Source organism: Erithacus rubecula, assembly GCF_903797595.1.
Source record: "Erithacus rubecula genome assembly, chromosome: 22".
Classification (NCBI taxonomy): Eukaryota; Metazoa; Chordata; class Aves; order Passeriformes; family Muscicapidae; genus Erithacus; species Erithacus rubecula.
Window position 1 is genome coordinate 5,123,739 of NC_136674.1, and position 24,357 is coordinate 5,148,095.

A 24,357-nucleotide genomic window follows, 5' to 3' on the forward strand; every position below is an offset into this window, starting at 1 on the left:
CCATCTCCTGTGGCAGGAAATGGTTAATTAAGGAAATAATTAGGGGAATAAAAAGAAATGTTGGAGACTGGCAGATCTCCTGTGTGATACTCAGGACACTGGGGAATGGTGTCACAGCAGCAAGGTGGTATCTGCTCCCCATAAACTTGATCTGGGGGCTCTGACACAGAAAAGATCCAACAGCACAACTCAAACCTGTCCTCAGAGTAAATCCCACCTGAATTTACAGGTTTAAAACTCATTTCTTGATGTTGTGCACATGCCACGAGCCCAGAGCCTTTCAAATGTTGTTCACCTCTGGATTTTGGGGGAATTATTGTTTACAAACCATTCATGCATCTGCAGAGGGCTAACAGCTGTTAACATCTGGAACTGATCCTGACAGAAAGGTTCACTCCAACAAGTGAGGGAGTTCCTGCATCCTGCACAGAACCCCACAACCACACAGCTGCTGGCAAAAATCCAGCCCAGCAACAAATCAATTCCCAAGATGGAGCATCCAGCTTCAGGGATCTGTTGAGTTCTCCTTGTTGGCTGAAGATATTTACAGTCTGCTCCCAGCTGCTTTTGATATGTTCAGAACAAATTTCAATAACTTCATTTTTAGCAAAGGGCAGATCAAAATGTAAACACCACAGCCCAAGGCTGCAGCCTGTCAAACATCATCAGTGGCTGCTGTGAATAAAAATGTAAATTTTAAAATTAATTACGTGTCTTTCCATGCTATGATCCACTTATCTCTCATTTTCTTTCCCTTTTGGAGAGAAAAATATAAATTGATGTATCACAAACCCATCAAGGACTTTCCCTCTCCAACACTAAACAAACCCACTCTAAATGCACCTTTAGTCTCCAGCCTTAGAAGGCATTTAATGTATGATAAATTATCTTTAAGAGGCAACAAATACACTTTCCCAATAATTTTCTTTCCTCTCCAGACATCAAAGAAGCTTAAATACCATGGAAACAAATATGACAAATCCTCCAGCCACTGGAATTTATCAGTCCCTTTCATACACTGCACAACTGAAGCTCAAAAAGCAGAAATTCTTTGCATAAAAGCACAAAATAAACCCATGACAGAGCTGAGGGGGGGAAAAAAGTCAGATATTGTGATTTGATCTCATCTGTAAGTCACAAAATTCCCAGGATATACTTAAAATTTTATTTCTATTTCCAGTACATCATAATAATTATAGAAGAATGGTCTGCAGCCACAATTTAAACCAGTGGCTGACTTTGTGTGGATATTCACACACAAATGATTTATTATAATCACAAAGGCTTTCAACATGAAATACTTGATCCTAAAATCCTTCATTAGACAATAAAGCTCAGGAAATTCTGCTTCATCCAAGCCTGACTCTCATTTTTCCAAACCAGATCAAGAGCTTAGTGTTGCCTCATTTATTCCTCCATCACAGGAGTGTTTTTCTGTGTGTAAATATTGGAATCAATGTTCAGAAGGCAAAGAGACACCTCAGTATTCTGCTGTTTGGGCACTCACAGCTTTGATTTCACAGCTTCACCCCCCCCCCAGCCCCCTGGTTTCAGTGCAATTTGCTCAATCTGGATTTCTTTTATTTAGAAGGGACTGTCAGACATCCTGGAGTTGCCAGCCTTGAGTTGATCCTCTCAATTCCATGGTGCCAAGATTTGGGAGTGCCTGGCCAGACCCCAAGGAGCTCCTGTACATCCCTGCTCTGCAGAAAGCCCCAAAATTGGCTTTGCATTGCTCTGGAAGCCACCTGGGCAACTCCAAAGCTTCTGAAAGGAATTCTCATTGCAGCCCTGCTGTGCTGATTCTGTGGGGAATGGAAAAATCCCAAAAGATGCTGAGCCCCAGCACTCCTCAGGCTGCTCCACTCTGGCACTGCCACCCCTGTTTGTGACAAAACACCCAAACAATAGAGTCCTTCTCCCTGCTTGCTTGTGAACAATTGGTTCCCTCATCACCTCCAAATCATCAACATTTGAATATATTTTACAGTTATGCCCAACACAGGATGGAACTGGTATCAAACCCAGTCTAACAGCAGCTGGCTCTCTTCTGGAAGTGCTGCCTCCTATGCCTGGTCACCTTTGTCCTCTGTGGCCATTGCTGAGTCTCTGTGCTGCTGCTCTGGGTCCCCTGGCAGGATGCTGGTCACTGTCTGCAGGAGGGACTCGATCTGCTCCTCTGTCAGCCTCTCCTCGCTTTCTTCCACCATCTGCAGGTCAAAAAAAATCCCACTGGCATCATTAAATCCACACTTCCTCCCTCAGAGACAAGGACTCAGCTCAGCAGGGAAGACTTTTTGTCAAGACACAGCCTGAGCTCATCACAAAAGCATTTTACACAGCAGAACTCTTGGAATATTTGGAAAAAACAAGAAAGAAGTCCATTGTTCACCACAACAATTGGCACTGTGTAATGAGATCCTGCTTTCCTTACAGCAAGGAAAACACCACCCTGGGAATAGCTGGTTTATCCTAAAGCCTCTCTCAACCTCCACATCCATGTCCTGAGCCAGGCTTTTCCTTTAGCTCACCTTTTTAGTCCCACCTTCTTCCCAAATTTCTGTGTTTTCATGGGATATCCTAAAAGGGATTCCCTGGACCTTGGTATCTCATCCAGTACCTACACAAAATCAACAGCCCATAAAAGAAACCACCTGGGATTTGCTTGGATTGGGAGATTCCTGGATATAAAGACATTTAAAAGCTCTGAGCAACATCAAAAACACTGTCATGAATCAACTCCACAATTCCATCACATTAATTAGGGACCTACTCCCACTGTGGAGCTGTGGCAGCTTTTATATCATTGCTACCAGTAAAACAACTGCCCTAATTTATAGGCAGCTGTTAAAAGGAAAAAAAGCTTGTCAGAGGACTGGAAAATCAAGTCAGAAGAACTCTTCAAACACAAATGAAACCAATTAGGATTGTGGGCTTTGAGTTTTCTTCTTTTACACCAAGTCCTTGAAAATGGCCTTTGAAGAGGAGTGATTTATAGTAATGCTGGCTCCAAGTCCAGGCAGGTTTAATCAGCTCTAGCTGTAAATTGCAGCTCTTCAGATGCCTTCTGAAAAGTAGAGGGGGAAGTTAAATTCATTTTTGTTTTTCTTCAGAGTCCTCTGAGCCCTCTCTGCACAATCTGATCATTTCATCAGCATCACCCACAGATCTGCACACCCACAGAATCCACTCCTCAGCAAAGGCACAGAGTGAGGTTCCATTTGTAAATGGCTTTCTGGGGACCATCCCCACCAAAGGATGGCAATCCCTGGGGAGTGGCTGTTAGCTCTGCAGCTACTGTAGGACACTGCCCTGAACAGCAGCCCTGGCTCTGCTCCCCAGCAGCTGCTCCACTGCTCACCCTGTGCTCAAACCCACCCCAAACCCTCCTCCCCTGCCTGGGAGAAGCCCTGGCAGCTGATTCCTGCCAGGCAATTCCCACAGGGACTCATCTTGCACACCTTGCAGCATGAAGTGTGGAACTGAAAGATGTCCCTGGAACTGAATGTTCTTTTAGGTCTCTCCCAGCCCAAACTATTCTGGGATTGTGATTCCATGATCAAATCTGTTCCACCCACTCCTTGGTGCCAATGCTGCTGATAATTCACTCCTCTCCACATGACCTTTGCTATTAAATTTCACAGGGGATTATCAGCCTGGCTTTCAGGCTGCATTATGGGGTTATTCATCACTGGGACACTGAATTTTCATGGTGCTGCAGGAGCAGGAGCTGCACAAAGAACCAACCCAGGTGCTCTGCACACCTGGCTCACTCCAGGTACGATGACTGAACCAAGGTCTCCCAGATTTGTCACCATCCCTCAGAAAATCAGCACTTGGTCTTGTTTAGATTTGATTTATTACATTACATAAAGTCCAACACTCTTCCCAAATTTTTTCCATAACTGTATCTCCTCTACTTTTTTTTTCCCCTCCACATTCTCCTTTAGGTGCTTGCTCTGATGAAATCAGAACTCAAATAAAAACCAAGAATTTCTGAGCAGCACCAGCTCATAGCAACTCCTGATTTTAAAACAGAACATGTGAATTCTAATCCCTGTTTTCTTCCCTGCTTCCCAGTGACTCCAGATGAGTAATGCCCCAACTCCCAGTATGAACAACCCCACTGATGTCATTTTTACTGGCACAGCACAAGCACAAACTGCAGGGACAGACACAGCAGCTCTGGCAGCCCCAGAAATGCCAGAAATGAAAGAAAATCATCTCTGGTGTTTCACATGCTCTGCTGCTCTAAGTGATGTCTCATTAAAATGTTGTGAAAAGCATTTTTAGAGATGCCAGGCCCTGCACTGAGGAGGGGATGGAGCTTCCAAATTCCCTTCTGCTGACAGATCCAGAGAGAAGTAGGAATTCCTTCAACTGCTGCAGCAAATTCACCTCTTGGTGCCTCTCCAGCAGCTCCCAGGAATCACCAAGAGACACAAATCAACATTTAGCAGGATGGACTGACAGCTTCTTAGCCAAGTTGATGCTTCAGCCTTATTTTGTTGTGATACTATTTGAGATTTCAAAAGATCAGAAGCACAAACTGTAAAAAATCAATTTTTTCACTCTTTCAAGAAGTGAAAAAACATCCTGAGCCTGATTTATGAAAACATAAGCAGTGAGGAAGCAGCAAAGCAACAAGCCAGAAGGAAAAATTCAAAGATTAAGCACAGACAGCACATAGATAGAGACAAATGAAACTGTCCTAAAAGAAAACAGATCTCAGGGGGAACAGGAGGTCACTCAGAGGCTCATTCTACATTCAGCAGATGTTCTCACAGCCTCCTGATTTACAACTGCAAGGAAAAACACCTCTGATGCTGAGAGCACCAAGAAATCTGGTGCTGAGAAGAGAAAAGAGGTGCAAGAAGCAGCCTAAGAGGCAAAAAACCCAACTGGATTCAGGTACCTCCTTTTCCAGCAGCAAAACAAAAAATAAAAAAATTCTCCAGCAAAAAGCCCTGCACAGGCTGAAAGTGTTCCAGAGCCAGACTGAGCCCATAAGCAGGCAGGAATGCAGAGTTTATAGGAAGGAAAACAAAAATGCAAATGTTTGGAGGGAGGGGATGAGCTCAGATGTTGATGTTGGCAGTGCCACCCAGCCCAAATGGGAACATTTCCCCTCTCAGATGATGCCACGTGAAAAGTTTGGGGTATTTCTGACCAAAGTGCAATGTCTGGAGATTTGGGTGAGGAGGAGAAGTGGGCAGTGGGACAGAAATATAACTGATGCATAAAAAGCCTCCTGATGTCATAAATAATTCTCATTGCTGCTTTTCAGCATTCAAGGCTGTGCTGCCACAAAAGAACTCCAGGGGTTTAGGAAGAATTGCTGCCAAACATCAATGTCACTCATAAACACACCCAGAGAGTGTTACCTGTGAAATGTCATCATTCACTCAGATCAGGCCTCACTAATAATTTCTATTTCACCCAAATTTGTTATTCAATTTCCACTGCAATATATTCATAAAATCAATGTTCCCATTTAGTTTCCACAGTGCTCTATATATAATCAAAGAAGGAATCAGGAAAACTTTATAAATTAATGGGCATAAAATTCTCCCAGCTCAAACTCAAAGCAGCACATTCCCCCTGCAGCTCAAATTTAATTCTCAGCCATTCACAGCCAGCCCATGAAGATAATCCCAGGGATTAAAGTATTTATTCATAAATTAAGGTGCAAATCTATGTTCAGAGTGCCATGGACAAATGGAAGCACAGAAATCACTCAGGACTGTCTAAATTCTTTTTTTTACTCACAAACATCCTTAATTCAAACCATACCTATCTTTTTGTGATTACCCAAATAAAAGCAGAATTTAAGAGAATTCATCCTCCTCCCTGTGCTGCTTTCAATGTTAATGTTTATTTGGTTTAGTCTTCTGAGACATAACAATAAATCAAGAATGAAGAATAAATAAAGTCACACTGAAGAGCCCCAAGGAGTCCTGAAAGAACTGAAAAATTCTCTCAGGATTTGCTGAACAAACCTCAGCATCACAGAACAACCTGTGGGTTAAAAGCTATTGTTTGTTAGAATAATAAACTAATAAATAGATTTTTAAATAATCAGTAAAGTGCAGTAATAAAGGAAATAGGGGCTCTGATCATTTCCAAAGCAATCAAGCACATAATTTAACTCCACTGGAGGAGGGAGATGTTTGATGAGAAAATCACTGTTATTTCCTCCTTTGAGCAGTGATTTGAAATTGCTCAGCACCACCACAGTAATAGGAAAAAAGCACATTCAAGAAAATAAATAAAGTAAAAGACTGAATGATTGAATTTATGTCCTTTAGACATAATTAACCAAGAGCAATGCAAAATACACTGTTGAGAAAATAAAATGTTCAAACCCTCTTAAGATCTTTCCTTTTCCAAAATACTTTTCATTATTATTTTCCAGCATAAAAGACAAAGTGCCAGCCTGGTTATGCACATAATATGAAATTCTCCAAAGCAGAAATACATATTTAAAAAGCACAAAATTAAAATCTGCTTTTCCACTCAGAGAAAAAAAAAGGTGGAATAATTAGTTCCTTAAAAAAGATGATGTTTCATCTTCAGCATTAAGTAAAGCTGAGCCACTCTCATGGTGAGCTGAACATCTCTGACTTTTGATTTCCTCCTTTTGGGAATCACTGAGCCAGGCCCAACATATGTTAAAGATTAAAACAGGTCAAGATAGCTGCAGTGTGTACAGTGTTTTACTCTGTGGGGTAAGAATTTGAATTTCATGCTCCTTTTGTTGCTGTTGTTCTTGGAAAATAAATCCTGGCACAGAGGCTGGAAAAGGCCAAGATGGACAAAGGCAGCAATTTCTGCTTTAAGGTTTATAAAAGATCAAAAGATCACAACAGAAATTTGCTTTTTAGCTGCAAAATAATTTTATCAAAATGGATTTATTGTTTGCATACAGCTAAAAAGAAGGAATTTTGTAGAGGGAGAGTAAAAAAATGAAAAAGCTGGAAAGGCCAAAAGCAGCAATAATTAGAAAATTATAATTAAAATAAATTAAATATTATTATTTTAGTTATAATTATCCTCTCCCATGAGCCTGCCAGGTAAACCAGACTCCATTCCATGGTCAGGCTGCACTGAGTAAAAGTTTGAGACATTAGAACTGAGCAAGTGAGAGCCAGTTTGGACTTGGCTGGCAGCATTTTGTTTAAAGCTTTCTGAAAAATAAGATTGATGTGCCCCCACTGCAGGAACTGCTCAGAAATTCTCCCCAGCATTTATTTCTGATTCAGGGGCAAGCTCTCAGTGCAGTGAGGAGAGGATCAAGGCCATTTCAGAGCCAGAATTCCCTTCTCAGCAGGTTGTGTCTCATCCATCAGAGCAGGGAATGGACTTTCCTGCAGAGAATCTCTGCATGGTCACCTCTGTGTTATTCCATACCCAGAAAAAGCAGAATTTGTGTGTTCAGTGACTGCTGCAACCTCTGCCCTCATCAAAAACAGGATCCAAACCAGCACTTGAACAGGAAAATCATCTCCTTGCCTCTCCCAGCTCTGGATTTTCAGTGCTGCCCAGCAGCCCCTGACTCCAGAGGCTTTGAGTGAAGCACTGCAGCTCTGGGAGGGTCCACCTGACACAGGGTTAACAATCCAGGACACTCACACCCCTGCAGCTCTGATTTTGGGGAAATGAGCCCTGGGAATTACAGGGGAATTACAATGGGACAGGAGCAAATGAATCCCCAGTACTTCCATGAAGATCCAAATTCAGGCTAACCCCCAAATATACAGATATTCAACTTGTGGAAAGTTGATTCTGATCATTAGAGAAGGGGTTGGATCAATAATGAAATCTTGTGTCTGTTCTCTAAGTTTCAACAAGTTTATTTAATTTTAACACTACAAAACTTGAAGTATCTAAACCATGGCAATCTACAGAGAGCTGACTTCTAACAGAAAGGCCCAAAATTCTTATTTTCTTCAAACATGACACAGAAGCAAACTGTTTTCAATATTTTATGTGTAGGTAGGATAACAATGGAGCAGCTGGGACAGGAGGGAAGAGACAGACAAAGCCATGCAGTCACCTGAGAGCCCCAAAAGAAGATTGCATTTAAAGAAAGGAAGAAAAGCCAATAAAATAAATCTGTCTAAGCATATGAAGCTAACAAAGGGATGAGACAGACTTCAAATTGTGGCTTCTGACTAAACTTAAAGCCTGATCTCAGGCACAGAACACAGCATTGATTCCTCAGCTGGAATCATTCTGCTGAGATGCCTTCAGCATTCTCATCTCTGCTCCTTGGTGGCAGAAGAAAAATTGTCCTACTGGTCCCTCTTGAATCCTTCCCTTTTTTTGCAGCAAAATATGATCCTGTTCCTCCTCAGCCTGGGTCCAGGGGAAGATTGCAAACAGATGTTCTTAATGCAAGAGATCTTTACTGAAATAATATCCTGATTATAACAATCTCTTTATTACCACAGGGGTTTGTATTCCTGAGGAGATGCTTGAGAAATCAGAAGCATCTATTTCTATTTAGTGACAATCCCTCTTTACAGCTGAATTATTCTTGAACTGACAATGGCTGCTTTCCATATACTCATTTCTCATCCTGCATTACTGCTCATTTCTTTATAAAATTTTTTATTTTAGTGTAAAAACAACCAGGGAAGATGTCAAGAAGTGAAGTGCTCCATCACAGAGCATTTATATTTAAAAAATACATTATTTTCAATACTTTCATAAATCACCTTTAATGACTGCATTGGGCATTTTCCACCAACAGAGGTGCAGAATCTGCCTGAGAGGCTCTGAGAGGAAGCTGAGTGCATCTGAACCTGGGGATGTCAAATGTGCATAAAGGGATACATTCAATCACTGGCCCATGAGAAAGCAATTATTCAATTGATCTGCAAGGTTCAAGCTGCTTCCAGTTAAGCTTTGAACAGGCCCAGGCATTGTTACTCACCAGCTGGATTTCCACTGCAGTCACAGGCCTGTGGTTCAGCAGCTGCAGTTTTTCTGCCCTGGTAAAAGCAGAGTGGAAGAAAATTCACATTACTGAGTGGTTTGAGGATCCCCTCAATGCCTGCAGTGATGCAAACACATTCCTGATCACTTAGGGAGGAAATGTCACTGCCAGGAATAACCCTGGCTGGGTTTGCAGTGTGCCTGAAGGGACAGCATTTGGGTATTTGAATAATTTGGGGATTTTTCTGGGTTCAGCCACGCTGCTGTTGGCACCTCTAGCCCAAGGTGGGAAGCAGAGACCCTCAGGTCATTATTGTTCAAGCATTAATTAACTGTTGCTTTGTTAAAACTGGGCAGAAATGTTAAACAACCCACCAGAGATCAAACACTTCTGCTGTGACACAACCACAAGAACAATTTTCATACCTAAGGAGTTACAATCCCATCAAATGGCAGCAAATTATTTATCCTTTTAACTCATTGCAAATACAAAGTTCCAGCAGGGAACTACAATTTGAAAAAACCTAAATCTTGGCATCTATTACAATTTATAGGGCATCTTTAAAGCATATTTAAATGGATTCTGGAGGATTTAAAGCACATTTAAACTGATTCTGGAGGGTTTTCTCCTGGGGGTTTTTTAGAAAAGAAAACTCTCAGCTTTTAAGAGAACACAGATTGCTCCATGTTTACAACCAACAATTTCTGTGTGTCTGGAGATACCTCAGAGATATAATTTCATTTCAAATGGCCTCTGCCACTGGCTGCTGGCTGATCCAGCAAAAATGTCCATTTTAATCATCACTTTCAGCTTCAGGAGAAAAGCTTGTACATTTTCAATGCAGCATTTGTGAGATATTAACAATTCCTAACAGAAAGCTCTAGGAAATCCCCCTATTTATTTATTCATTCAGTTAGTTAGTTATTATTAGTTTGCTTTGCTTTTGGAGAGCCAAAATAAGTTTCCACTGATGATGATGATGATGTTTTCCCTTATTAATCACCCAAATCTATTTGCTGTTTCCAACAGGAGGCTATGGAGAGCATGGCTGGATTTACTCTGAACTCAGAGCACTTTATTGGCAGAAAGATCAGCTGTTTATGATTGCTGCCATCTCCCAGTGTCATAAAAACCAGGAATAAAACCCAATAATGACAGAAGATGAACACTCAAATCCCTCACATGGAAAGCAGTGATTTAAGGAATCAATGAGAGCTGAAACTCACTCGTGTAAAAGCCAAGCTAAAGGCAGCACTGCCATGCAGAGCTGGGGATAAAACATTAAATAATATCTTTACTGTATAAAAATCTGGCCAATTCAGCTGGATTTTGGAAAGGTTTTTCCTCCAGAGCTGGGAATCCCTGCTTTGGTGCCTGATGGAGGCACAGAGCTGCTCTCTGCTCTGCTCCCTGCCAAGCAAGGGTTGGTGCCTCAGTTTCCAGAGCTTTCCAACAGCTCCTCTGAGGAAACTCCTTGTAAAAACCTCCCTCCTCCTCCTCCCCCAGCCCTACTTACAGGGACAGACTGTGATGAATTCATATTTTACCCACATTTTTTCTCTCACATGCCACTTCTGAGATCAGAGCTTTCTCAAACAACTCTTTCTTCTCTTTTGCACAAGGCACATCCCAATCCTGCAGCTCCACCACCCCTCCACACAAAGCACATCATTTAACTTTTATTCAATAAATTTCCTCATCTTCTTCTTTTCAAAGTAATATCCTTGAAATTCCTTGCCAGCAAAACTCCAGAGACAAATAAAGAGCATCAAACAGCAAAAGCCATTTTCTGCCTGAGCTGAAGAATGCAAATCTGATTTATTCAGAGCTATTTTTCAAGCAGGTAGAGCTGTGTTTATCACAGGAAGATTAGTGGCACAGCAGCAAGCAGAAATAAATTAACAGCAATTACACACAGTGACTAAAACAATCAATTAGTGCAACTGCTCATGTTTCCTGAAGAAATAGAGGGCACAACTAAAAAAGGTCACCTCCCCAAGACTTTTTGCTTATAAGCCATGAACATCACTCCAGCTCATTAAGGATAGACAGAAATTTTTCAGTCAGGACAAGCAGATCCTAAACCCATCATTTCAGTGTATTTGCAGTTTTTAAGAATGTGTACAGAAGAATGAGAGAGAACTTACAAGTGATTTACACATTCAGATGTGCAATCTGAAGGATTTCATGGCTGGTTTTGATCAGCAAAGCTCCCTACTGGAAAATGATGCAGAGTAACACAAAGAAATGAGCAGCAGGGTGCAAAAAAATCCCAAAAGCTGCATAAATGCCATATTTCATCTAAAGCTGCTAGTGCAGCATGAGCATGAATTAACACCCAGACATAAGGATCTTTAGACATGGTAATATGTAATTATGAGGTAAGCAATGAAAAAATGTCCCAAAATGTCTCTAAATTTGATTTACTAGAAAATTGGATTGCTCAGCCCTCAGCAGCACAAGGCAGAGGTTTGAGTACCCACTGCACCTTTTTAAAACTGATCCCAAAAACTGACTGCTGCGACCAGGCTCTGTGTGTGATCCCAAAAATTCACTGCTAGGATCAGGCTCTGTGTGTGATCCCAAAAATTCACTGCTAGGATCAGGCTCTGGGTGTGATCCCAAAAATTCACTGCTAGGATCAGGCTCTGTGTGTGATCCCAAAAATTCACTGCTAGGATCAGGCTCCCTGTGTGTGATCCCAAAAATTCACTGCTAGGATCAGGCTTTCTGTGCACCTGGAATTTCCTGTCAGCACACACACAAATTAAAACCTGAATAACCACAATTTTATCAGAGATTAGCTTTAAGCAAGGCAACCATGCATTAGGACCAGCCCTGATTGCAAGGTCTGGCTTGGGCACAGACCTAAGCCTGAATTTAGTTCATGCTCCATTAAATCTAAAAAGTAAAATTAACTTTTTCCAGCTCCCATGAATTCATCTTTACACTTCCTACAGCATGTATGGTATGCTGATGCTCATTAAATAAAAAGGGGAACTGTCCCATTCACCCAAAGAGAAGGTGAAGAACATTTTCAGCTTCACTGCCCCCAAACTTCAGCATCTGCATTTTTCCTGCCCTGCCTGGATTTTAGTAACAGTTTGGAACATGAAAGCTGCTCATTCAGGAGGAGAATCCATACAAAAGATGAGTGACAGTTGAAAGCAATTTTCTCACATAAAAGCAAGATTCCACTAATCAGAGTTAATGGGCTGTGCTGCAGACTTGCACAGGACCTGTGTGCTGAGAAATCCCAAAATGGCAATTCCTGCTGTGGGGCTGAGCCTCAGCTCACATCCTGCAGCTCTGGGACTCAGCTGCAGCCTGGCTTTGGGGACACACACACAGCTCAAAAACACACATAAAAACCTGGGCAGTTATGGGGAGGAAAATGGGTCTCAGCTCTCTATGAGGGGAGAGTGTTGGAGGAGGTGAAGATTTTAGTTCCATCCTAAAAATCCTAAAAAAGCATTTCCACAAGACAAAAATCACCTCTGGGTCATGTTCAAGATCACAGACAGAACACACAGCACATTCCTACATTGATATAACCATTCTAAAAAATAATACAAATGCTTCCATGCTCTTATGAAAATTCAGATAAAATGCACCATTTCAGTCAGCACTAAGCAAACTTTTGCAGTTTGTATTTAAACCAAAATCTCCTGTGTGTGTTGGTATTGCCCTTTTTTAAATCTGCTGAACTCCCAGAGTGTTTTTCCAGCAAGAGGTCTGGGTAAGGAGAGAACAGTGCCAAGATCCAGCACAGAGAGCTAAAAAAACCCTTCAAACATCTGTGCCTGAGCAGAAGCAAATTTATCCTCAGGAATGGATGTTTGAGAGTTGCTAGGAAAACCATGAAGTAACAGCTGGACACACAACCAGGGGTTTTATTCCTGCTGGAAATATAAATCCCATGGTCCATGGCAACTTTTAATACCTGAATCCTGAGCACAGGGTCTGGCTGAGGGAGGATTTTCCCAAAATGGGAAATCACAGCCCCAGTGGGTGCTGTGATCCTCCACAGGGATTCCCAATGCAAAAGCTGAGAATAATCTTTTAAAAATCTCTTAAATGATGCTGTTGTTCAATCAGCACAATCCTGACTTGCTGTTCAATATTCATTTTGAAAACTCTGGAGGAGACAAAAATTACAAAGCAAATCCTTCAGCCTTTAATATTGCAGAGGTTTGTATCTGTTGTAGTTTTTGGCAGTCATGAGGGAAAATACTTTCTAAAAGTACTGAAGATTTGCAGCTCAACACTTCCTGAACTGTGTTGATTTAAACACAAAAAGGGCAATGTTTCTGACCTTTTTTTTTTTTTAATTATAACAATATGCAGTGATTGGAAATTTGGTTATCCCAAAACTAGATCTAAGATAGGCTATCAGTAATAACAGGAAGGAGCACAAGTAGAGCCAGATTTCAATGAATCATAATTACAGAGCTCCAGCTCAATAAATGTTCTTTTCATGCAATGTAATTCTCTATACCTTACAAATATGAAGCCATTCCAGCACTAAAACTGGAAAATTAGCTGCTAGTGGCAAATTCTATTTCCAAGTACAACATGGCTCACTGAGCTGGAGCTTCAGCCAAAGCTTGAGGCCTCAGCAAGGTAATAATAAAATTCATTATGTGGGTTCAGAGCTTTAGTTTTTAACAAAAAAGATCTCAGTTCTCCAGTTTGAATTTTACCAAAGTAATGATTAAAAAGTATGGGGGAAATTGTTTTACTTCACATTAACTATATCAGTGAAATATCTGAGTTTGCTACATTTAGCAAGGCAGCTTTCTGAAGTTACTCTGGAATATTTGTTTGCATATGTTGGTGTTGAGTTTTAAAATCTGCCTTTTAGGAAGCTTTTTTTTGTGTCTGTAACACTAATGAGACAAATCCATCACAAAATGTTGACCTGTTAACCTGGTATTTTGAGTGGCAAAAATCATGGTAACAGAAGGATTTGAGTCATTTTCCAGGAACTGCAGAATTTGCCAGAATTGTGTTATCAGTTCTCTCACTGGACACATGCAGCCTGACATCCTGCAGGGTTGTGGAAGGAAAAATGAGAATTCCTGAGAATTCCCTTGATTGAAAGCTCTGCTGTGCTCAGCTCCTGGTGTTTCCCTGGCTGCTCTCTGCTCCCAGCTGGGGATTCTCCCATCCACGAGCACAGCCTAGTGCTCAGGGCAGGGAATGGCACAGCCCAAGGCATGGCTGCAAATCCTGATCTGCAAAGTCCTTGCACCAGGAAATAGGCTGAGCCTAATTAAGAGCATGAACAGGCTGCTTAATTGTTTCCCCTCTGACTAAGGTGGAGCCACAACAGGAATTAAAAGGGCAGGGAAGCAGTCTGGGGTGATGGGATGCTGCTGACCCTTTAACCAGACTGAATTGTCTGAGGACAGACCCCAATTAACACAAATAAATCTAATCAGCCACTGCAGAGTGCTGCTGCCAGCACAGTGTCTGACCAGCTAAGGCAGCACATTTTGGGGTGCCTTACCCAGAAGGGAAGCAGCAAAGAGAGCCTGGAGCTCATTACTCTTGTGGGAGGAAAGGTCATTACAGGGATCATGCAGGCAAGGTCCTGGAAGAGCAAACAGTGCAGCTCTTGCCTCTTCAAGGGAAGGAAGCTCTCTGGCAGACAGCTGGGATGGAATCCCTGAACACCACCTCCATCCCACAGAGTGGAAACCATCAAAGCTTTTTGTTTAACAAGAGAAGCAGTGTTGAAATGACCTGGGTTAGGCACCAAAGGGCAGCTCCAAATTGCCTTGGAGGTGTGGCTGGTTGCAGTGGTTGAACCCAAAGTGCCTTCAAGAGCAATTGAACCCCTGTGCTCCCTGTGCTTGGGGTGAAGGGGCTGCCAGATGGGCCCTGACACTTCTGGCTTCAGTAAAAAGAACTGCCAGGATCACACAAAACAATTGTGGGTTTTATTCTGTAAAGCACGTGGCAGAGTTGGGAAGTTCCGTACCAGGTAAAAGAGGGATTAAAAACTAAAAGTTGTACAGGATGCTCACAGAACAAATCTGAATGCTGACTGAGGAAATTTGTCACCTACACCACTGGCTGGCTCTTCACTCTCATCCTGCTGCCACCATGCACAAGATATTATTTGGGAATGGTTCCCTTGCTTCACTGCCTCAGGAAAAGGAACACAGGATGATACCCAACCCCAAAGGCACCTTGGAGCACCCATGAAATATTTAACAGCCCCAAAGCTCATTTAAAGCTTGTAACTATTCCAACCTTTCCAGCTCACTGAACAAGCAGGTGTGGGAAGCTGAGTATTTGGGTAGATCTTCTACAAAAATGCTCAGGCAGAGAATCTGTAGCTGGAAGTTTCTCTGTTATAATTTAAATTGTTTAGTATTTCATTCTTGGAGATCCCATCCAGGGGAGCAGTTGCAGTCAAGGTAAATGGGGTCAAAGTGATAACAGTAAGAGTTAACCCTCAGGTCCTGGTCAAATTCTACCTGAAAGAAGTTTAGAAATGAGCTTTAAATAAAAATTAACACTTTGATTTTTAATGAGAGTTTTACACCAACTTAGTTGAGTTCTTTTACTCTGAAAAATCCTACACTGCCTTTTTCTGCTGATTCCTCCCAATTTGCTGCCCTGCACAGACAGCAAAGCTGATTTCTCTTCAAAAAGGGCTGTTTTACATTTCCACAAGGGAAGGATGCTCACTACTAAACAAATCTGTTTGCTCCAATTTTAAGACACTCTCAGTGCTATATTACCACCTATTTACACCTCTACTACTTTATTGTAGAGTATTTTCTTTTCTCCATGCTTCAATACATCCAGAAAATAATTAAGACACATAAATGAGTATCCTGCTGTGTAAATGAGCTACAGGAGTGTTAAATACTGACCCCTGACCTGGCAAAGGAAACACTCCAAGCACAATTCCAGGACAAAATTCCCAAGGAGCAGCAGCCCTTTGTGCAGAGCTGCTGTGCTGGATGTGCCTGTCTGTAGAGAGGGGGCACTGAAACTCTAACAAAAAGCTGATAATCTGCTTTATCTGCTCTGGACAGGCTAAAAAACTGCCCTGAACTCTCACTGTGCAGTTTGTGGCACAGCCAAATGAATTGAAAAACCTCTTTCCCAAAGGATGAACTCCTTGGGAACAAAAGGGAATAAAAACACACTCAGTCTACCCAGCATAAACTCCTCCTCTGAAGTGAAGGAGGAGTCATTTAGGAGCAGCTAAATATTGGTTTTTTTCTGCTTTAGAAGTCAGAGGAGTGATCAGAGCTATCCATACAAGCTGATTCCATTTCTATTCACATCAGGATTCACTCCCTCTCTGCAGAGCTCCAAGAGGATTTTGTGCCTCAAGACCAGGCACTCACAGCACTGCCAAAGAAGTGAAACTGCAAAGGAAATTTTTATTTTCCAGGCAGAACTTGCCAAAGTAACATCTGGATGTTCAGCTTCACTGGGGGAGGAGGGAAGGTTGGTGGATACAATTTTTAAATAACTGAAATCTAGATCTCAGGGATCCTGGACAATCAGCACATAAAGAGGAGATGGAAATGTCCATGAGTGAAGGAAAAGATGTTTAGCTGAGCATTTAAATAATGGCAGAAAATACTTGAAATCCATTAACCAGTTCATCACACAGGGATCAGTTTTTCAGCATTAAGTGAGTTTTTACTCCTGTTGAAATGCACAGCTCCACTTACTTGGTTAATTTATGGTCTTTCATTGCTACCAGGAACTCCCTGACAATCTCAGGACTCTGGTACCTGCAGGGTGTTTTTGAAATGTATTTCAGTGTCTGCAAGGGACAGAAAGAAAACAATTATTATTTCACACTTATTACTTGTTTCACCAGTTGTGTATGGAACAAGCACTCAGTACAAGGACTCTGCAAAGTCTCCTCAATCCCAAGGAAAATTAGAAAATCAATTCAGGTTTGGAAATCAACTTTATCTGAGCTGTTTAAAGCCCAAAATTGCAAATTAAAGAGTACAGGAAAGGACTGAGTTTTAGCTCTGCCTGATAAAAAGCCCCTCTTGTTGTTTGTGACAAACATTTGCTCTCTTGGTTTGCTCCTTGTTTGGTTTTTGTCTTTTAAAAGCACAAAAGAAAGTTGAATTCATCCTTAAACCCCAGTTTTCATGTGCTCAGTGCCAGGAATATTCTCACAGCCAGCCCAGAAATCCCTCTTTAAGATCTCTAATCTATCCTTGTTTTTATTCTTCATCTGCATTTTTGCCAATTTAAAGTTGATAGAAGCAGATTAACTGGCTTGTTATGAAATCCACAAGGACATTTTGCTATTAAAAATTAATTGAGACAATTAAACTTTTAATCAATTTCTTTCATGTAACAGCCACCAATCTCAACTGACTTTGACAGCAGATGATTCATTTATTTGCTTTATTTAAAATAACAACATTGAGCACGTGGATAATGGAATTACACTGCACAAAGTAATCTGACCTGAGTAAAAAATCAATTTGCTGATAAAATAACCCACAAAAAAACCCAGTTCACAGCTGACTTTTCACTGGAAGTGACTTAACATCTTCCTAAATATTTATTGTTGCTTGAATTAAACCCCAAAATGAAGAGTTGGAAATAATTATAATTTATTATTCCTTTCTTTCAGCTCTGTCTGAACTTTCCAGATAAAATGAAGCTGTTATTCACCACCAATGATTGAAATGAAATTATTATATTATCATGTAATGTAATAATTTTATTGGAGTAATTTCTCTTCCAGATTCATATCTTTTTGGCAATTTCAAATCAATGAAAAAGCCAAACAGAAAAACAAAGCTCCTTTCATGGAGTTACTTCAGTGCCAATGGATCCAAGTCTGCAGGGAGCTTGTGAAAAAATCAAAAACAATCCTGTAAATATCAAATTCTGCTTTTCTTTCAGTCAAACATAAAATTGACACCCAGAATTGACACCAGCTACACCCCAAGCATCCTACAGGCATTTAATATATAAAAATAACAAAGCAATTCAAGATTTCAGGTGCATCCTGATAAAATTGACTTACAGGATCTTCCTCAGCTGTTTCCCAGAGGTGCAGGAAGAGACTGTCAGTCTCCATAAAGATTTAATTCCCATTTTTGGTAAGCCCCTATTTTGTTGAATGCAAGGCTTAGGAATTACAACCTCTGTACCTTTTTCAAACAAAGCCAGAACTAAAACAAAACCAAAGCCTGGGCCAGATCTTATCCACATGAGGGCTCAACAGAATTACTCATGCAAGCAAAGGCAAAGTCATGGTGCTGCTCATGCAATTCTCCAGCACACACACAATGGCTCTCACTGCAAGGCTCTGGGAAGTTGCTAATTTATTTTAAATGTTGGTATTTGTGTTATAGTATTTTAGAATTCCTTCCCAGCAAGAGATGAAATGTTTATTCCCCACCTGGCATCCAAGTGATGTTATCTGTACTGTGGTTTGGCTTTTCTTTGGATCAAAAATCAATTTAAATTATTTGTTTTGGCTGGGAATTATTAATTTAATTCTGTTAATAAAAAAATACCATGTAATCTGTGCCTCAGCTTTGAAATCATCATCTCATGATGATATCACATGAGGTGATATCATAAATTCATCAGATGATAGTGAGCTCTGCCCTGTTAAAAGGATGGAATACTTAGAATTTTAAAAAATCCTAACTAAACTAAACAGTTGAAAACCAAGGGGTTTGAAATTCTGAACTCCTTTTATAAATTTCAAAACCAGCAGCTGCCTAAATCTGCTCTGACAACACAGTTACTCTACAACCTGACCACAGAAAAGTGGCAGATAAAACATTTTATTATGGTTTGAATTAGGGGAAATTTGATACCAAATGATTAATACACAACCCTAAGGATGTGAATTACTGCAATTTAATTGGTAAATGGATTTTCCCAGTGCTGCTCACCTCATACATGATTGTGTTCAGATTCTGCTGCCCAGAGCTCTGCTTGGTTTTGCCACTCTCCTTCCTCTGCTGCTTGAGATCAGTAAGTAACTGGTACACCTAAAGGTAAAAAATAAAAATAAAAAATAAAGCTTTAGAGCATCTGAGAGCACTGAACCTAAAAATATTCCAGCAGGTAATCATACATGAGCAGGAAATTCCTATCAGACAAAAAACAATAAATGTGTGGCTGTTTTGGTGGATGGACCAGCAATTAATAAAAATGTTTTGGATGTAAGGATGTAAATTGTTTTTTAAAAGCTGTGATTATTTTAAACAGATGAATGGAACTTTATTAAATCTTTTGCTTCAGGGTTTGCAGTAATCCAGTGTCAATACCCAGAGCAAAGCAACAGAGCATTCTCACTGTTCCTCCCCTCATTTTTACCTGGCTTCACTCAAGATCCAGCCCAGGGAATTATCACTGACAAGAGCAGAGAAACAACAAACCAAGAATTGCTAAACAGTGAGAAACATGAACACCATCAGCTACAAACCCTCCATTACTTCACACTTCCATGGAAAAGGAACACCTGGCAGTGCTGAAACCTCCAACTCAGCCTGGGAACTTTGACAACAAACACAGAAGGACAAGAAGCTCCCAGAAGTTCAGGGATGGGTGTGCAAAGCCTCACCTGGATTTACAGAACATTGGCCCTGCCAGTGGAACTGCAATGGGAAGTGGAGCAGGTGGAGAGGTGGCAGCAGTTGGAGGGGAATCTCTGCTTTGAAAAGCCATATTTGCTATTTTTTCCACATGTTTTTAACAGCCAGGCACTGAGCACCATCTAGGTATCATTTATTTCTCAGAGGAAATTTTAGAGAGCTCTTTCCAGATGCCTCATTAACACTCACCAGATGCCTGCTCTGCTGCTTGCAGACAGATGCAGCTCAGGACAAAAGATTCAAGATTAATTTCAGGATAGAATGAAACAGCTGCAATAAAAAGCAGCTTCAGCAATACAATAACACAGACACCACCACTTGGGTTATAAAAACTGTTCCAAAATTTCTATTAATCAGCAAAGAAAAATATTTCCATTACCTGGTTTAAATTAAACCAACAAGGACAAGATATTTCTTTCTACCCTCCCTTAAAATGAGAAAAACACCCACTTTGAAATAATCTCAAGACCAAATAAACACTACTACACTACTCATTACTAGCAAAACCATTTCCAAAGCTTCTTTTAAAAGCTTTTTTTCCTTGAAAACAAACCAAATGCAAGGAAGAGTAAATCCCCTGCAGGTTCTGCTGTTTGCCACTGCCAGGTTTCAGCTTCCAAAGATTATATAAGGGACTGATGACAGCTTGAAATTGCTGATTTAAAAGCAGAATGAAGACAAACTTACCTCAAAGTTACTCAGCAATGCAGCATTTGCATCTTTTCTAAAAGGAAAAATGGAAACGATTAATTATGCTCCAAATGAAACTGTTTGCAGCTTTTCTTTGCCCATTCACAGACACAAAAAGTTTAAAAAAAAAAAAAAAAAAGCCCCAAGGTATCTTATTTTGGTGATTCCACAACTGTCATATCTGGAAAAGATTTTTCATTCTGTCAGTAAAATGATGACATAAATATTGAGTATATTTTGCAGAGTTTGTCCCATAAATCACCCATAAATCATAATACACTTGTACAACACACTCCTTTCACTCACACACCCTATTTTACTCACCCAGTTTCACACACTCAAACCAAATTGCTTTGCTTCTTCCTTAGAAAAAATGTCTGATTTTATTCAAAAAGGACTGATGGGAAAGATAATTCAGATTACAAGTACTATTTTCTTTGTCAAGAGCACCCTGAGTATTTTAGTACCATGGACACATGTGTCTGTAGAGACACAAATGGAGCTTTAATTTTATGTGTTGTACTGAGTGAAAAAACACCAATTTATTGCAATTCTTCTTTATTTCTTTTTCCCATCTTGATGTGCTTGTTCCTATATTAGAGGGGCAAGGTTGAATTTCCCATTTCCCACTTCCTCAGTCCCCACTAAGCAAAAATCCTTATCCAAGGCTGGCAGGGTGACTGCAGAGCCAAGCACACCGTGCTTTTATTCCTCCTGGATATTGTAAATTTATATATTTAAAGTTAAAAAAAGAGGGAGAAAAACTGCCCCAGACCATCCTCTATTCCCTGAACACCACATTCTGCTGAGCAGTCAGTAGCCACAACAACAGAAAGTTTCCATACAAAAGGAAAAAAAGGCTTTTCTCAGGTCTGCGCGGCAGCTTAGGAAAAAGAGAAAAAACAACAAAAAAGGTACAATGTGTTGTTAAGCACCGCCAACGGCCTGAATAGAACTGTCACGTTCATCACTTTCAAATGGTAAATGCATCCACAAACTTCCACAGGTTCTAGCATTGTTTTTAAATGAAAAGGACCTTCTAAAATACGCTGAGATGAACTTCAACTTCCATTTCGCTGACCCGAGTGAAACTTCAGCAAGTGAGCTCAGGCACGCATTAGTTTTTCATTCATGTTTTACAAACCATATATAGCTTTTGTTGGGAGGTAAATGCAAGTCTTCAGAATGTTTGCATTCAGCCGGGCCCTACAGAAATCCCCGCGGATCAAAGACATTCTATAGGGAGAATTACGTATGGAATTCTTCGGCTGAAAAGAGTGTGGAATAAACCCACGGCCATGCAAATGAGGCTAGGGGATCAAAGGTTAAGAATGAAATTATTGAAGACAATTTCCTTTTTTTTTTTTTTTTTTTCATTCCAATCCGCTTTGCCATTTAGAAAAATTAATTTTTTTCCCCCCCTCCTCACTTCGAGTCAGTCTGAAATTTTCGACAGCTTTGTTGTGCTGAAATATCAAAATTATCAACTGATCAACGTTTGGCAATAAAAATAAAATTTCCTTCAGTCCTGACTCACAGCTACCAATTTTACAGTCAGGAAACAAGGAATTCTGAATGATGGATTCTAATGTCTATTTTTAAGCAGTCAGCTCAACATTTCGCTTAATTTTTATGTGATTAAGACTTAAGAAGAAAGGTCAAAATTGTCATGGTAACATCAGAAAGATAAACACTTTTTAGAGTATTTAAACAGCTAATATTTGCCCAAATTTTAGTCTAAACCAAAATACTCTTGAGTAGGGCTGCATATATTAAAAAATATCTTATTACAGGGCCTCACACCTTTAGAAATATCAATGACACTTTGTATTTTTAAGCCTGTTGCTTCACATGTGTTGTATATTTAAACACACAGTTTTCTGAGAATTCTTTTCTCTAATAACAGATAATTCTGGTAAGAAATACAGAATAATTCTGGTAAGAAAAATCCACAGTAAGAACTTAGAGAGTTGCAAAGCTTTCTTTCCAAATCAGGCAGGAGGGAAAAGAAGATTAATAAAAACTCACTAGATGTATAAGAAGCATCACACTTTTTAATTCATATCATAAAAAGCCTCTTTCTCAGTGTACAACAGCCAGAACAGCTCGTTTCTCTGCAGGCTGTTACTTATATTAACACTGTCATACAAACCTGTACTTCAGCAGATGTTTCATATTTTTTATCAACTTTTGATTTCCACGTTCATAGCAGAAATTTAATGATAATAAAGCATCCCTGGATGGCTGCAGGAGCTCAGGGACTTTGGGGGATACATCCCACGAGTGCCCCTACTTATTAGAGAAATTAAAATTAAATGGAAACTAGAAATTTAATCTACCCCACAGAATTCATGAAATTTTTAAGACTTAAATAGGTCAAATCCTATAGTTTTGTGTCTGAAACATTAGGTAAAAAGACCTGGTGTAACAGCCTTAAAATAGCCAAAATTCTGATTCTATTCTTGTGTTTGCAACCGCTGGCACAAACCCCTCAGTTTTTTTCCTTCCCCAGCATTTCCAGCTCCCACACAAAGCTCAGGGGAATAAAGAAAAATTCGCATTTTGCCTTTTCCAGGGCAGAGGGAGCGGGAGGCGACAGGAGGCGACAGGAGGGGACAGGAGGGGACCAAGAGGGGACGAGAACGGGATCGACATCGCCTTTCCCCCCAACAGCTTATCCAGTAGAATTTTATATAAAATAAACCCCTCAGACATTAACCAGCAGGCCTGAACACAGTGCTGGGGAGCAGAAACCTCTCCGCGAATTATTGTACCCGCACACCCCTCACGCACAGCCCGCCATGATGTACCCCCCCACACACACACACCCTACATACAGATGTACCACAGAGCTGTACCCACACACCCCATAGAGTTACACCCCAAAAAAACCCCACTGAGATGCCCCGCAGCACCACGGCGAGGTGGCTCCAGGCCCGCCCCTGCCCTGTGCTCCCCCCTCAGGCCTTTCCTTACACCTCCATCTTGTCCTGCTCGGCGCGGCCTCCCCGAGGATCCTCCCGCTACCCCCGGGCAGCGGCGGGACACGGCGGGGGAGAGAACAGCGGGGCGAGCAATGGTGCGGCTGAAGGAGGATGTGGCGGCCGCGACGGAAGCGGAAAAGGAAGGAGAAATAAAGAACTCAAAAAAAAAAAAAAATGAAGAAGGAGACGAAAAAAAGCCGACTGCATTGGCCGGGAATCGAACCCGGGCCTCCCGCGTGGCAGGCGAGAATTCTACCACTGAACCACCAATGCCAGTGCTGAGGAAAGGTTTCCCGCCGCAGCTTTTGCCCGCGTGTCAGACAAAAAATTGTGTCATTTTTGTCCGACATTAGTTCAAAATTACATAATTTTTGGTGTCATTGGTTAATTTTCCCATTCGCTAATTTTCCTGTTAACTTGACAAAGGTAAAACAGCATAGCGAAAGTACTTTCAAATCAAATCCTTGACCATGTGCGGGGTATTGCGAGGCTGAAGAAGCTGTGTGATTTATTCTATTATTTCTCTCTTTAGTTCTTTTAAAGCAGCCGTACATGCATCCATCAAATTCATCAGCATCCTGTCTTTCCCAAATCTCACCGTGACTCTTTCCCATCTAAACCTGTTAAATTTTCCCAGAGCCCTTTTTTTTTCATCCCAAATAAAACCCAATAAAATGGGTGCAAACAGCTGAAAATCCTAATGCAACAGCAAGGAGAATTACCTGGCCAGGGAAATATTAATTTGTTAATTTTGACAATATCTCTCAGGGAAAATTGTATATGCAGATACAGCAGCTCTAACTCTCTAAGGAGTGTCATACAGATATATTTACTTGTTTACAGCTGGGATTTAAGAACCTTTTAGGGATTTAGGGAATGAATTTAGGATCAGCCTTGTGCCTCCAATCTCTGCCTTGTAATTTCAGCACAAAACCCACCAGCCACTTTTTTCTCCACAACCAAACCAGACAAAATGAAGGTTTTTCTTCTCATTGGGGTGTTTCAAATCTTAAATAAATTCAGAGTAACACAAGCAAACTGCAGTGCTTTAGGAATGGTCTCCAGTACCAGGATGGGCAAGGAGAAGCTCCCAGTTTTCCAGGAACTTTCATCACCA

At 40.8% G+C, this 24,357-nt stretch overlaps 1 protein-coding gene across 1 annotated transcript; it reads right to left on the minus strand.

The window, feature by feature from the left end:
- Positions 1-841: 841 nt before the first annotated feature.
- CRCP (CGRP receptor component) lies at positions 842-23,392 on the minus strand. Its single transcript, XM_079325053.1, has 6 exons — positions 23,233-23,392; positions 20,254-20,290; positions 18,862-18,960; positions 16,648-16,742; positions 8,939-8,996; positions 842-2,210 (listed from the first exon to the last, which is right to left on the minus strand). The coding sequence occupies exons 1-6, from the start codon at positions 23,238-23,240 to the stop codon at positions 2,067-2,069; spliced, it is 441 nt and encodes a 146-aa protein (XP_079181179.1). The 5' UTR covers positions 23,241-23,392; the 3' UTR covers positions 842-2,066.
- Positions 23,393-24,357: the final 965 nt, after the last annotated feature.